At 39.0% G+C, this 16663-nt stretch overlaps 1 protein-coding gene across 4 annotated transcripts in view; it reads right to left on the bottom strand.

Moving 5' to 3' along the window:
- Positions 1-16244, bottom strand: part of kcnd3 (potassium voltage-gated channel, Shal-related subfamily, member 3) — a 179552-nt gene extending 163308 nt beyond the window's left edge. For 3 of the 4 annotated variants that reach the window (XM_053504487.1, XM_053504486.1, XM_053504484.1), the window contains exons 1-2: positions 15790-16244; positions 13372-14548 (exon numbers count right to left, since the gene is read on the bottom strand). In XM_053504487.1, coding sequence (XP_053360462.1) covers positions 13372-14474 — 1103 coding nt within the window. In that variant the 5' untranslated portion in view covers positions 14475-14548; positions 15790-16244. The remainder of the gene's footprint in view (positions 1-13371; positions 14549-15789) is intronic. The other variant, XM_053504485.1, reaches the window with a different exon arrangement.
- Positions 16245-16663: the final 419 nt, after the last annotated feature.

Genomic DNA, 16663 nt, shown 5'->3' on the forward strand with positions numbered 1-16663 from the left:
CCAAATCAGATTCTCATTTCTTTCCAAAAAAGAAAAAGCAGATGTATAAAATATGTAGTACTTTAGGATATTAAATATGTATAATGATTAATTTTGTATATAAAATATGTATTAAATATGTATAGAAGCTATGAATGTGTCATTCTCTGATGTTTTATATAATTAGTCACCACATCTAATTTATTCTGAAAATAATAAAATGTTTGAAAGATGATTTTAATTCATAAGGAAGTGTCAGCGATATCCATATCCTTATATTAGTCATGTTCAATTAATAATAATAATAATAATAATAATAATATAAATTAAACCAGCATTTACTTATTTTAATGGCTGAAATAAAATGATATTTTCATGTTCTCTACTATATTATCAATCTGACTATATTACTAAAGTTCTGTAAAATAACCTTTATAGAATTATGCAACTTTATGATGATACAGTTGATGGTTTTGACTGTGTATATGTGACTATCTCCCTCTTTATGTGTGTATGTACAGTATGTGTGTGTCCCCTCTTCTTCTCTTACACAAGTAACAGCCTGAGAGGACAGGTACTCTGATCAAACTGGCAAAAAAACATTGCTTTTAAGATATTCAAGCCTGGCCTACATAAAACACTGTCACAGAACAAAACAATTTAAATAAATAAAAAGAAACATGAAAGGATCCAGGATCAGCCATAGTAGGAGGAAAGAGAACAAAGACTCTTGAAAAATGTCAGGATATAAAAGACGAGCCTTTATGAAAGCCAACATTAAGAGTGAGAAAGTTTTGGTGCTTTGTCTTTATGACACAGACAGAGCTAGAAAGGCATGCCGAGGTAGAGACAGAAAGACAAAGACAGTTTTATGACTACACTAACAGTGTGGGAGAAAAGAGGGAGACACTGTACCCCACAACTACACTCTTTCGTATCTTTACATCCTACACCCAGGAGTTTATACCCCACCACCCCCTTTTGCCACAATCCTGTTGCGTCCTCTACATACCATAAATCAAAAATGCCATCCATATCCTTTCAAGTCATACATGTCCCCCATCTCCACCAAGTCACTCCATCTTGCGGTTTATCTTCATACCGCTGCATGCCATACCCCAGAACTTTACATCCACCCATTCCCAACTCACATCCTGAGTTTCATACCCAACCACTCTACATTCATTCAAGCCCACCCCATACCCCGCTCTCAATAACTCGCATCTCTACATTCACCCAATTCAATTCCATACCCTGCTGTTCACACCCCACAACTCTACATTCACCCATTCACACCCACAACTCTACATCCCCTGAAGCCCATCCCACACCCTGCTGTCCACACCCCACCACTCTACAGTACATCCACCCAATCCCATCCCAACTCCTGCCATCTGCAGTCCACAACTTTACATCAAATTAACACCATCCCACACCCTGCCCCCTCTAACCTACAACACTATATCCACTCATATCCTGCCTTTCATACCGCACAACTCTACATAGACTCAATTTCATCTCACACCATGCCCTAAATAATTTTAAGGTAGACATCCACCCAATCACATCCTATACCCTTTAATTAATACCTTACACCTCCACATCCTCTAAACCCTGCCGTCCATGCTTCATGCTTCACATCCTCCAAATACTGTGACAACATTTGATACTTCAGCTTACATCTAGCCTTATTATACACCCTGCCTGGGATAAAATCGTTTCATTCCACACACCTCATTCCATACCCCACTAATCCACATCCTGACTTCTACGTCTACATCCATCCAATCATGCCCCTCACTCAGTCCTCCATAACATACAACCTGATACTTCTTTAACTTTTTCATCTTATGCTACACTTGCCTTTCATACTATACTGTGGCACATTTTCATATTTCACACAATTCCCACTGTAGTCAGACCTAACCCTGCCCTAACCTACATCCTGCTATGTATATCTCATAACTCCACATTCTTCTTGTCACACCATATACCCTGCCCTTCATAACTTAATAATGACTCCTCTGCATCACCTCCATCTTATTCCACCACACAATTCTTGCCTTTCCCACAAAATGCATAGCTTACATAGTTAAAAACTTTAAATTCTCCCTAAATTTAGATGTCCACCTTTATGGTCACATCTTTAAATACTACCAGTCCCATTCCACATCCTGCCCTCAAAATCCCACAATTTTAAAGCCTACCAGTCTTTTGTGTTATCATTTGTAACCCAAAATATTTCCAGGTCATCCCAGTCACATTAATCGTCTGCACTCTACCAGTCTACTTCACAACATACACCAAACCCTGCCCTCTATACCCCACCACTCCCTTTCTCCACATCCTGCCCAGTTCCATGGCATGCCATGCTCTCATATCCCACGACTTCGCATCCTTCTAATCGTGCCCCATATCCTGCCTTCCACACCACTTCTACTAATTGGCATTTCTCAATTTTTTTTAAACATAGGTCTTTTGTTGAGCTACTGTACATTTGGGCAAAGGTCCTTCAAAATACATTTGCCAGAACCTTGAACCAAGGGACTTTTGCATTCTTATATATGTGTGTGTGTGTGTGTGTTGAGAGGGTTTAGTGAAATACGAGCACTACATGTCACGACAAGACAGATGCAAGGAGTGTGAAAAGCAGAGGAATAGTGTTCGTTATTGTGAACAAAAGCCACAGAAAGACAGAGAATGTGTCCCCAGTAAGATGGATAAGCAAATCTGACTAGCTTAATATGCTTTTTACATGCAAATATATACACATATGGTATTTAAATTCTACCCGTATGTTTAGTGTACAATTCTTACATTAGTTAACACAGTCCTCCCCCACACACTAGGATCTAGCAGCAGGCCCTGCATTTTGTGTCTAGCCATTCAGTGGGTTATATGCTGCAAAGAAAGTAGTTTTGAATTAAATAGATCTTGGTGCCACTAATGAAAACAATCCAGCATTACTGTTATGAAATACCAATCATCCAGTAGAACAAAAAAAAATTTCACAGCCTGCCAGATGGCCAGTTTGCACTGGTAAATTAGATTAGGTAAAAATCTGTGGTGATTTATGAATAAATACTAACATCTGTAAAACTATCAGGGTACGTCAAAAATTGTTTTAGAAAAGACAATTATATTCTTTAGTGACATAGTCTCTTTGCTTTTCGATACACTGTGTCTATCTGTCATTAAAAATTTGTTTTAAGCTGAGCTGCAAGCAATGTCTGCACAGCTATCTTCACTTCTTCATCAGAAGTGAATCTTCATCCTTGTAGGGCGTTTCAGGGGACCAAACAGGTTAAAGTCCCTTAATGGAACAAGATCAGGACTATAGTGAGGATGCTTTAACAACTCAAAACAAAGTTTTCGCAGTGTCGACAGTGTGGACAGAAGTGTGCGGACGTGCATCAGCATGCAAGATCACAACGCCCTTGGATAGTCCTCTTTGTTTAATCCAAAGTTTAGGCTTCAGCTCTTCAATAAGCATGGCGCCATAACGATTGTTGAACCTTTTTCTGATATGTTCCAATACTGGCCCAAACCCAGAAAACTGTAGGCATAAATTTTCCAGCTGATGGCTGACTTTTGAACTTTTTCTCGGTCAGGCGATTGAGGATGTTTCCGTTCAATACTCATTATTTTCAGGCACGTAGTAATGACTCCATGTCTTGTCCCCAGTAATAATTCTCTTTAAAAAAATTTCATCTCTCTTAGAGTATCCAAATTTTGCTTCCAGATACTGTATCCAAATGCTTCTGTTTATGCTCTTCTGGGAGTTTTTTCAGCACCAGGGACACCCTCAGACTACAAAAAAAAATAATCACTGCACTCTGCTCTTCTTTTATGCAAATCACAAATGGGACATCCATTTTTGCTCGCACTGCAGTTACAAATAAACTGATGTAACACATTTAGAAATGCACAGAAATGACTGGGGAGACAGTAGCCCTTAATGGAAAGCACTGATAAGACAGTGAGGCCAACAGGAATTTTAATATAACCTGGGTGCGGATCATTTTTGATTTACCCTTGTATGTAGCAATGTAAAAAATACTCACTCAATGGGTCAGTGTTAATTGTGCAGCCATTCCTATTAATATAATTCCCCCCCCCCCCCCTAAAATTCTCTTCTGTAACAAATATACAAAAACATTGAGTGTCTTCTATCTGAAAAATTACAACTATTTCATTTTATTTATTTATTTATGGATAATTTCATTTACCCAACTTATTGACTTCTCCCAATTACAACACAGCATATCAACTGACTTCATGTAAATTTTGTCATTTTTAAATAAGAAGCAGCAATGATCCTGCTTAGTCTGACCAGCTACCAGCTGGCAAAACACAGGTCAAGCTGGTAGGCTACCTCTGCCAGCTGGAAAGTGCCAGCAAATAGAAACAGATTTTTAACAGCTTCGAGTAATTTAGGATTGTAGACAAAGTCAGTTTAAGAAAAGATTTTCAAACTGCGCAATTTTGTATTGCGAAACACATTTTCCAATAAGAAGTAATGTAAATGCAGATAATCTGTTCCAGCCACCAAAAAATATTATCAATATTTTACCGAATTATACCAAATTCCAACAATACAATCATATATTTGGATATGAAAAACAATTAAAATGTTTAGAAAATACATAAATGCATACATAAAATATAAAATAAACAGTCATTAAACCTCATTTAAAACTTAATTTATGATACCTCTTGGCACCGGCTGCGTTTCTCTTGGCTCCCTTTTCTTCTTGAAATTATCCTTGCTTCTTGCATAAAATGCAAAAAAGCCACAACAAAACTCCAAACAAACGTAAACTCACTTCACTTGGCTTTTGATGGACGCAAACAAGTTTTGAACAGTGTAAGGAAATACGCTAAATACAATCACTACACAATTTATACAATTAAACTTATGTGTGGCGAGCTCAAACATTTTGTCAAACGTCAGACAGTTGTAGTTGTAGTAGTAGTAATAGTACTAACAGAAGAAGTGGTGATGAGTCGAGTATTTAATTAAAACCCAAGCAACGCAGATCCATGCTGGCATCACATTATAGATCAATGACGATAAAAAAAAAAAACATATGTGCTTATATGTTGTGTGTCAACGGAGATACTTCAAACTGTGCATTTGGGGTTTTCAGATCTATCAGGTAGACGGGTAATCTACGGGTGATCTTTTAGATCAGGTAAAAGATGTAATTACTTTTATAATGTGTCCATTTTATTTTATGACATCACAAAAATGCAGAACGCTCAAAATAAGCATAATAATTATTATTCTTGGTTATTAAAAACAACAGAAAACATTTAGAAAACATGTGATTATGGGTATCTGAGCTATTTGTTTACTATGTGATCCATTCTTTTGCATTTTTCATGTCATGTAAGAGTAGATGGTTAAATTGAATTAAAATAAAGTTAATAATATTGACTAGGTTGTGCTGAAAAAAGGGGTATGTCACTCTATACTGCACATTCCTGAGCCCTTTATATGTTTATTTAAAAAAAAATGCCTACAATACTCAGAGTTTAGGGGGTATGGCACGATCTACTGTACCCTAGACCAATATTGCCATATTAATAATTTCAATACATAAAATAATGAAGGGAGCGTGGGTGAAAGGGGCTAAAACCAGAAATCTCTCTCTCTTCTCTAACTATGCCTCTGCCTGATGCAATGTTACAGTTAGAATTTCTATTATACTACCCCACATATTTTACTCTTGCTGTTTCATAGAATTTAAATGACATAAATTAGTTAACTTTGCTGAAATCTTTACATAAAGTCATTTCACTGAGCTTGACCTTTCTACAGAGGGCAGAATAAATGAAAGCACGTCCTTATTTAATATTACAAGCACTTTATCGTTAGTTAAAATTAACCCTTGGGACAGAAACAGACATACAGAAAACTTGAAAACTGGCATATTTCACAGAGAACACATATTTCAAATTAATTTAAAATTATTGACACCCATAAAAGAAGCCCCATCCATCCCCACCCCCGCCTTATAAATCCTAGTTGACCTGTCTAACAACAAAGACAGCGATAATAAGGCATTTATTGTGGGTCTTGTTCTAGACAATTGGATCGGTATTGACAGGAGGCTGATCCTTCAGCTGCAGATAGCGAATAGCTTGTGATAGTGAATTTGTGGCTGGATTGTCAAATTACTTGTGGGTCCTTATCTCAGATCCTGTGTCAGAGGTCAAAACGCTATTGAATCTTTCCCTCAAAAACTAACACTGACTCAATCCATCACATATACACACAGGTTTTACACAAAACTTATCTTACTATCTTCGTGAGGACCTTTCACTGAAATTATTATTAATGCAGTTAATTAGTGCTGTGATTACACCTTAATCTAACACTTACAGTAGCTTAAAAGTGTATCCAGGTTTATAAGATCTTAATCTTATTTTGTAACATTAAAAAAAAGCACAGATCTAAAATTAAAAACAGAAACATCACATTTTTATCAAAGCTAGGAATTGTGGCTTGTGCATAAAACTGAAAGTAGAGCACAAGATTACTCACCGTCTATATCACTAATTCTATACAGGGTCAGGGGGCTGGAGCCTATCCCAGAGGTCTCGGAGCATGAGCAGGGGTACACCCTGGACAGGAGGCCAATCCAACTCAATGCACCAGCACACACTCCCTTCTACACTACCGGCCAAATCTGAAACACCAATGTGCCTAATCTGAATGTCCTTGTATTAGTAGATATGGAACTTGAAGGAAACCCACTAAGCACCTTGAGACCCAACGTGGGACTCAAACCCTCGACCCTGGAGGTGTAAGGCCACAGTGTGCCACCGTGACACCATAGCAGAAGATTAATCTATACCAATTTAATCGTCATCTTTAAAACTTCTCTCCTACTGTATATACTTTCTACTTAGATTGGTACTTGCTGTTTAGTGCCACTTTACATCTCTTCTTTGCAGAAGCTGTTACTGCCTACATTTCTTTCTTTATTTTTTTATTAAATCAGCTATCACATGACTAAGTATACCTTTTGGAGATTAAAAAAAAAATATATATATATATATTTTGGAACGATTTGTCGATTTTAATTGGAATCGTTTGTGTATCTTTGTCAAAAATAAGCCAAATAAATTTTTTAACGTCATTAACTTAGTAACTTGCTTTAGTGTTTAAAAAAACACACTTTATAACACTATATACATAACAATACAGTTTTTGCTAAGAAAAAGAAAAATGGGACAATGGAAACACAAACTATAAAATATTTCTAGCCTTTTGGATACATTTGGTCCCCACTAGGATATAGAAACACACACACACACACACACATACACCCTTTACCGTTTACCCTTCCACCAGCTAATTCTTTAACCCCCATCCCAGTCTCCTGATTTTATCTCTCTCCTTTTATTTCTTTAGTTCCCTGTGCTGTCCCTTTACCTCTCTCTCCTTCCTATAGTCCTGCGTTTCATGGCCCGTGGCAGTATTTATGGTCACTAACAGAGCTGCATTAATGCGCAAAGTTGTTCTGCGTACAAACCCACAATCCGTCAGCCTTTTTCTGATGGAAATAAATAAATAAATAAAAAGCAGCAAAGTGCTCTATGCCATCATATGAAAGAGAGCGGAGGATAAAAGGCTATTATATCTGCTTCTCTCTAGTATTTGTAGGCTTGCTGAAGCTCAGAGGAGAGATCTGTGTTTTTCTTAAAGGTCAGCTGGGATGTGCAGCCCTGCCTAAAGGTCAGACCCATCTCATTACCAACAGGGAAAAAACACCTCTCTCTCTCTCTCTCCCTCTCTCTCTCTCTCTCGTACTTTCTGCTTCAACTACAACATCACAAATCCTCTCTGATTCTACACAGCAGCGCTTAGAACCGAGGTGCTTACAGAACTAATACCAGTAAAAACAGACAGCCGTTTCAAGGATCAGCTTTTTTTTTTTTTAGGGATTTAAAAAAGGTTGATTGGATTTGATTTCAGGTTTCCGGCTTGATTAAATGCAGAAAGAAAGACCATGACTAGCTTCATGAACATATACTGGCTGTCCTAAAAGACATGACTGATTCAGAAGTGTGAAATCATTGGCCTGCATCAAGCAAAGAAAACAACTAGGGAAATTTAAAATGACTGGATATGGGTTAAAAGCTGTGTAATGCATTATTAAAACCTGGAAGGATAAGGTGAAACCATCCACTTCATGTTGAACGATTCACATGGGTTAAACTCTTAGTGAAATTGCATTGTAAAAAAAATCAAGAACAGAAATAGTTAGGTTTTATAGCAAAAGAAGACCATTTGCACACACAACATAACAAGAACCTACAGAATAGGATTGGGACTAAACAACTGTGTGGCCACCTGAAATCCAAGTGAAACTTAGTAGAAAAAGAAGCCTAACTTCAAATAACAGTGGAAGAAGGGAAGTGATACAAATATAATGCACTCGCTGTACAAGATTATGGAAGTAGTCTTATGATCTCGGGTTGCTTCAGTTGGTCATGTCTAGGCTCAGCAATCTTTTATGTTATGACCTGAATGTACTGAACGACCAGGTTATCACATTCTGTTTTTTTCCCCCTAAATGCAGGTGCATGTTCCAGGATGCAAGTAGTGCAAGGGTGATTCTGGGAGCATGTGAAATCATTTTCACAAATTAATACACTCAGATTACCCTGCGCTGACAACCTGAATTCATTTTCGGACCCAAGAACACAAATAAATCCAAATAAAAGATCTTATCTAAAACAGAGACTAAACGGAACAGGTTTTCCTCTGGATTTATGTTATATAAATGCATATACATTTCCCACTTGTGGTGGCTTATTTTGCCTTCAACAGCATGACATCTTCTACTGCTTTGCTACTGTAATGAAATGACCTGCTATTGCCGCTAGTAAGCCCAGGTCTCATATGTTTATTCTTACAGGTGCATATACAGTAGGGGCCGATGATTGAAAGATTAATTTTTCTCACTCAAATAAACAGGAAAAAGGCGACATGATGGCTTAGTGGTTAGCACTGTCGCCTTGCACCTCCATGTTCCTGGTTTGATTCCCACCTCAGGTCTGTGTGCATCAAGTTTGCATGTTCTCCCCATACTTGGTAGGTTTCCTCCCACTGTCCAAAAACATGCAGATTAGGTTGACTAACGTTCCCAAATTGCCCATAGTGTGTGAATGAGCATGTATACTGTATGTGTGGCCTGCAATGGATTGACACCCTGTCCAGGGTGTACCCTGCCTCATGTGTCCTGTTATAGGCTCCAGCCCCCAGCCAAACACGACCCTGTATAATGTACATACGGTATCTGTATATAAAGACTATAGACGATGAGTGAGTAAATGAGTCATATCAATGATTTGCTACGTATTGTGACATACTTCTTAAACGCTATATTAGGTATATCAGTAACACTTTCCTGCTTTGTCTATCTCTCTGTTTTTCTCTCTTTTGTATCGTTTACACGAGCACATGTTTAATTTAGTGTTCACTTGCTAGAAGTCATGGCTCTGTGTTTTGTCTTGACATGAGGGCTTGCTCTGTGTTTGAAACAAAGAAAGAAGCAGAGAGGGAGCACAGAATCCTAAGAAGAAAAGTGATATACACTTCACGCTGTGGAAAAAAAGAATGACACACACACACACACACGTACACTATTCTCACAAGGTCAAAACTTGGCTTTTGGAGTATACTATATATATTGGAGATTAGAGAAAGTAGGGGTGATATTTTTTCTCTAATCTTTAACTGTCCAGTTTGCAGGCCTCCTTGTCCACGATGAGATGTAACTTTTTGCTGTTTATTCCTAGAATAATAAACAGTAAAATATTTTTGATGATACCTAACAGTTTAACTACAGATGAAATACAGAATACAGATGAAAATAAACATCCATCTTCCAAGTGCAAACTGATCATTGCCATTAATACTAACATGACATAACAACCATTATGCTTCCCGTAAATGGTCTTTGTTTACCTAAGACTAGGGTGTTAAGTGTCTAGATTTGATGTACAGTACTGTATTATTTTTAGCACAAATTTTATTTTATATGTTTATCATGTCAGAATTATTATGTACAAAATAATTTAATATCTCCAAAAGTATGCAAGAACTGAGATCATTATGCTAGATATTGTTATGTTTTCAGATATCTTTCTGTCTGTCCATCTGTCCGTCTGACATCACTTTTGTGCTGACACTAAAAAAACGGGTGGTTGAATGTTTGTCGGACTTTATGAGGAATTATTATTCTTACTAAGACAACTCCATTTGATTTTGTAAGTGATCCAAAAGTGCCAAAGTTATAACAAGGTCAAATGTCTGAAAGGACCAGACTAGTTTGTGGTGAGTTCTACTTTTCATTTTCTCTCTGCTGGACCTTCTTGTCCACCTGGCAATGAATAAAAAACTATTACTGTGCTTGTCCCTGGTGCCCATATTACTAATTCGTCCACCGCCGTTGTCATAGTAACTTTGATCATACAAAATGCATGCATTTGATTCAGATTACATGCAACATGGATGTGAGCTCGGATTCAGTTCACTTGTATTTAGAATAAATATAAATACTTAATTCTGAATGACACAAATTCTTACATGCACACAAAACTGTCTCAATCTTAAGATGTATCCTGACACTAAAAACTGTTCTAAATCGAGGCACTATAATCAGTGATTCAGCTTCCCTTCTGCAAAAAAAAAACCTCCATACATGCCTGCAATATCACTGAACATGCTTTTTGGTCTACTTTTCAAAGCAGCATCTGTGAACTCCTGCTACTACACAAATGAGCTTTAGTGGTGCATTTACAACAAATAAATCACCAAGTCTCACTCTCTCGACTTTCATTAACTGCTCGTACTTGTCGAGCATTGATCAACTGTCAAAAATACAGTGGGTGCCATGAATGTAAGTCGCTTGTACAGATAATAGAAAAAAAAGTTTTTTAACTGTAACAAGATAAAGCAGCCACTGGCTCAGGGCTACATTTTTACAAACATTTTACTCACTATTATGCTCACAGGCTCTAAAATGGAACTTATTCAGGTAGCTGATGTCCAGCACCAAGGCCGTGTGTGGGCAGAACTGTGGTCTGTTTTATTATTTGGCTGTGATTTCTGGTTTTTAGGCCTAGCCCTTTCTGAGAGAGGGACCCTAATGGTGAGCAATGGATGAGCAAGTTTCCTGCAAAATTGATGTTTAAGTTACATCAACATTTAAATTCAATGTTTCTTCATCATTGCCATATTGGCTTTAAAGCAGATTTGCTCATGACTTTCACCATTTGGCACTGTGAGACCATCTTAATTGGTGAATACAATCTGTTTTTGTCCAAATAGACATATTTTTCTGGTATCTTGTTTTCCCGTCTATTATAGTCTCACAAACAGCTTGGAAATGTCCTTGTGGTTAACATTTGTCAGCAGACGCTCTGGAGCATGTTGTTAGTCACAACAACACAGTCCTAAAGTATGCTTTATTGATGAGGAGAGTGGCGTCCTCCCAGATACACACACACACACACACACACACACACACACACACACACACATACAAAAGCGAGGGAGAGCAAGAGAGGGGGAACACACACAGTTGATAATAAGTTATTAAACCCAATAGGTGATCTTCAGTGGCATCCCATATTTAACTCTTAAATATTAAAGCTTTAACTCTTATTTTAATTACATGTACCACACTGATAGGTTCGGTTCAGACATTATAATGGCAATAATCTCACGAAAATGGCACGATAATCTCAATGGTTCAAAGTTTTTTTTTTTTAAGCTGAAATGATGTCATAGCCCTGTGTGCAAGTAGACCATACCACTGCAACACTTTGTAAACTTTGTAAATCTTTTGCAAACATGATATCAGTCACAACAATTCACAACAATAAAGATTACCTGATGATTTGTTACACGGATAAAAGAGCAAACAAGCAATTGACATTCACCAAGTAATGCACTTGATCATGGGGCTAGTTAGCAATTTGGAAAAACTTGGTTCACAGGCAATTCAGACTGACTTAAGAAGCAGGCACTAAAGAGACAAAGTGTTATTTAAAAAGTTAGTGTTAATAGATGTGTTTACTTGTTGAAGGTGTTACCATGACTGGTTTTAAATGCTGGTTTTGGCAATGGTCAGAAGTGGGCGTGACCATGGTACAGTAGATGTTGTGAAGACAGATTCAAAAGGTCAATAATGCATACTGGAGTCCAACTTTTGCTGCATCCTTTCTGATAGTCTTCACTGCATCACTAGAGAATGTGGAGTGATAAATGAAGCTCTTGCTTTTTGTTTTGCTTTGTTTTTTTCAGTACATTTCTATTCATTACGTTTTAAAACATTTACATTTCTTCTCCCTATTAAGTACCGTTGTGACATCAGGCAGATGCAGCTGCCCCCTCAGAGGCTGGGTGGCATGTAACCGCTAACTTGTCACAAGGAGAACAAAAATACATCACCAACCAACAAATTAGTGTCAGAATCTCTATGCGCATCACTAGATAAAGTTTTGGACGATTTTTCAGGGTGGACTTTTCCTTTGAGCGCATTTCATCTCTCGCCTGTGACATGGCAAACTGCACCTTTGCATATATAACACCCACAAACACACACCCACACACAAACTCGTGTACACGCAGCTGATGACCCAGTTACGTGTTTTATAGCTTCAACATTTCAGAGGCAGCAATAATCTGTCATGACTCATATCCTCACTCATAAAACCTAACACCTCAATTATTCACTCATAAACCAATAATCTTAATTAATCCAGCACACTCTCATAAAACCTATCATCCTACTGAGTGGATCTGGGAGTCTCTCTCTCTCTCTCTCTCTCTCCTCATGCTGCCCTCTCCTTTTTTTCCTTCTTTTTTTCTCTTTTCTGTACTGAGCCACTTAAGAGGCACAGACCATAAAGGTGAACATACTGTGCCATAAAGAATTATTGAGTTTTGCCAACTGCTTGTTTTAATGTATGAGATGTGTAAACACAGCCTTTGGCTTGTTTCACTCTGCTAATAATATTAATTGGAAGATGACTGACAATAAATAAAGTCAACCCACCACTGCTAAATTCCAAATTTAGACCTCTGTAATAACATTACAATCAAATATAGGAACTGGGGAATGAATGTTGAAATCAGTGCTTATATAAAAAGAGTTTATTTCATGTTTAAACAAAAGGACTAATGACATCAGCAGCCTGACAGGCAGCTGAATATAATGGCCATCTGTTGAAATGGTGAACTGCAAAAAAGACGGATTGGTTAAAATAGATTTCATCATATAGACCTATTTCCTATAGACAGGTTTTATAGACCTGTTGCAAATAGTAATATCCCAAACCCCATCTATTAAAAAGAGCAAAACTCACCCCAGAGTGGTCATGGTGACAATAGTGTACCAGAAGGAGGCCGGGATGCTGGTGAACTTGCTAGAAGCAGAGCCTTTCTCAGCGTAAAACATGACGGTGGCAAAGATGATAATGGCCATGGTAAGGGAGAAGAGGAGGAAGCCTAGCTCAGAGGCACAGCTCTTCAGAGTGTAGCCCAAAATGCGCAGGCCCTGGGAGTGACGCGAGAACTTGAAGATGCGGAAGACGCGGAAGACTCGTAGCGTAACAAAGGCGCCACTCACATCCTCATTGTTGGTCATAACCAGGCCTATGTAGTAGGGTAAGATAGCCACAACATCAATGATGCTCATGACAGAGCGCATGAAGCGGTAGCGACTTGGTGCAGCAAACAACCGCATTAAATATTCCACGGTGAAGATCATGACGCATGCTGTGTCCATGCAGAAAAAGGCTACTGTATAGAGCTCTCCACAAGGTATGTCCCGCTGGTTGGGTTTCGAGCCACACGGTACTGTCTCCACCACATTGGTAATGACAGACACAGCAATAAAGAAGCCAGTGACATAGTAGAAAACCAGGGCCATAGTGCTGGTATGTGGGTTCTCAAAGGCACGCCACATGGTCTCACGGAAAGTCATGTTTGGCAATTTGCTGTCCTTGCTGTCCTCAAGGTCATCCATTAGGCGCTCAGCGTTCTCACGTTTGCGGTCCTTGTACTCTTCGTAACAACAGTCGCTGATGATCTCAGGGATGATCCCGAAGAAAGCCAGCTCTTCATCGTAAGCTGATATGCACTCATAGCGCGGGTAATGCAACTTGCCAGTACGATAAAAGTTCAGGATGCTGCGGAATACGTCCGGGTCACGGTCAAAGAAGTACTCACGAGTCTCTTCATTGAAAAAGAACTCTTTCTCTGAGCTACCGAGCAGGGTATCAGGATAACGGTCCAGGGTGTTGCGCCACGTTTGAAAACGCCGGCCACTGACGTTGAGGATAATGAGCTCATCCTGGCGTTTGTTCATGTCAGGTGGAGCCACTGGCATGGGCAAGTTGGCCACGGGCATCCAGCCAATGGCTGCTGCCCTGGCAAAGGGGAGCCAGGCCGCTACGCCCGCAGCCATGGTTACTCCGTCTGGGGGTGAGGGGAATAGGTCAAACACCTTCACAACCAGCTTGACTTCAGATCAGACACCATCTACAGAGACAGTGAAAGCAGAAAGAGGCAGGGCGAGTAAATGGATCTGAACAGATATGAATTAAGAAAAACAGTAGGCTGAGAAGATGTACAACACGGAACCAAGGGGGAGAATGCACAAGAGTTGAAATAGGATGAGACAAGGCAAGACTGGAAAGGGAAAGAAAGAGAATAGAGAATGAGAATGCGGGATAGACAGATAAGACGTATGGTGAGAGTTGAAAAAAGTGAAAGAAGGCATGATGAGAGAAAAATCTAAATGTAAAAGCAGAACAATAAACGGTGAATGTGAGCGAGGTTAAAAAGACACAGGCAGGAAAAGTCAGGGATTGGGAAAATCAGTTTGAAAAAAAAGGAAGGGAGCGGACATAATGATATAAAGCTGGAAAAAGAAAAAGCATGAAACAGACATAGGCACGAAGATGTGGCAAGAAAGACCACATACATACATGTAAAAGTAAAAATATAACAGTTAACAATTTGGAGGATCAAACGTACAAAGAGAAGGAGATACTCTTCCAGTATCGGACCTTTAAACGGGATAAACTTTCCTAAAAGACCTGCCATTATACAGATTCCAATAACGACTTTCCTTTAAACATATTGACCAATTTGCAACATTTAATTATAGAAAAATAGATTAAACTAAGTAGGATGAAGTAAATGAACAGCCTCCAGCTCTGAATGACTAACCTAGGAATCTACAGCTCGGTGATTTCCCTAAGACAGTGAGAGAAAATGAAATGTCAATGGTTTGAGGCATTGAGAAGTGAAATGGGCGGTTTACTGCTGATTACAGTGTGATTAACTGTGAGAGTGTTGTACTTAAAATGAATCATTTGGCTATGATGTGCACACTGAGGCTTGATTCAGTGCTGTGTGGAGCAGACAGGCGAGGGTGGGCAGCACCCAGACCTGTTGATCACGAGTCCTGGGCGAAGACAACAAATGCATGCAGCTAATAATAAAACGGAAAGTTGCTGCATTGGGATATGCATTCAGAGGTGTGTTAAAGATCACGCTCTAAAGCGCCAACTCAGAAGGATAATCGTGTGAAAGCAGATCAATGAAATCAGGACGGGGGGGGGGGGGGGGGGCTATTCTGTAACAATCGCGTTACTGTTCTGTGATCGACTTTGTTATTATTATGATTTTTAAAACCATAATATTTTGATTAAACATCACATAGCGTTGACTGGAACAGCTTGTATTTATTGAAAATAGTATTTTTGTTGACTTACCCGCAAAAATGAATAAACTACACGAGCATCTCCGCACCGTAACAGTTCGGTAAAGTGGTCGCTCCGCCTTTAGAAAGTAAAAAAAAAAAATTAAAACATAAAAATAATGATAATAAGATTAAACTGTTAAACTGCTTGATTAATCAGCTTAAATAAAATAGTATCCAGGTTGCGTTCTGAAAAAAAAGGAATAAACTCGCGACGTCAAGGCGTCGAGACAGACGGATGCTTCGCTCCTGCATTCGTTGTCATTCTGCGCGTTTTAAAGCTCCAAGTATCCGAGCGCGTGCGTTCGCTTCGGCGGAGAGAAGCAGCGCGGCGCACGAGCTCTTTCCGCGACTTCCGCAGGATGCTCAGTTAGACAGAGCTCTCTCGCGCGCGCGCTCTCTTTCTCTCTCTCTCTCTCTTTTTCTTGCTCACTCGCTCGCTCGAGCTCGCTCTCTCCGCGATGCTGGAAAAGCGCGAGACGCACCGAGGCAGCATCTGCTTACACTACTTTCTCTCCGCGCGTTCACTTTCACATGCACTTCCTTTCGACTTCACGAGCATCTTCGAATTTTGGGCATTTCGTGTTGGATGAATTAAAAAATCAAAACGCGATCCCAAATACACATCTTGCACGAGCGAAAGTATCAATAGTCAATAAATAAATAAATCATTAGAAGCAAAGGGACATGTGCATTGCTTGAGGTGCGAGCACTTGCTTTGTCTTACAATGCAACACTACAGGATTCAAACCTTCTCTCTAACCTGTTAGTCTTAATAATGACTTTTGAACATTTGAACTCACGTCTGAATTTGTACACGTTTCGTATTGCACTTTCCACGTCATGCACGTGTTTTTATTTTTACGCAATTTCTCATGATCCGTTTA

Source organism: Clarias gariepinus, chromosome 9, assembly GCF_024256425.1.
Source record: "Clarias gariepinus isolate MV-2021 ecotype Netherlands chromosome 9, CGAR_prim_01v2, whole genome shotgun sequence".
Classification (NCBI taxonomy): Eukaryota; Metazoa; Chordata; class Actinopteri; order Siluriformes; family Clariidae; genus Clarias; species Clarias gariepinus.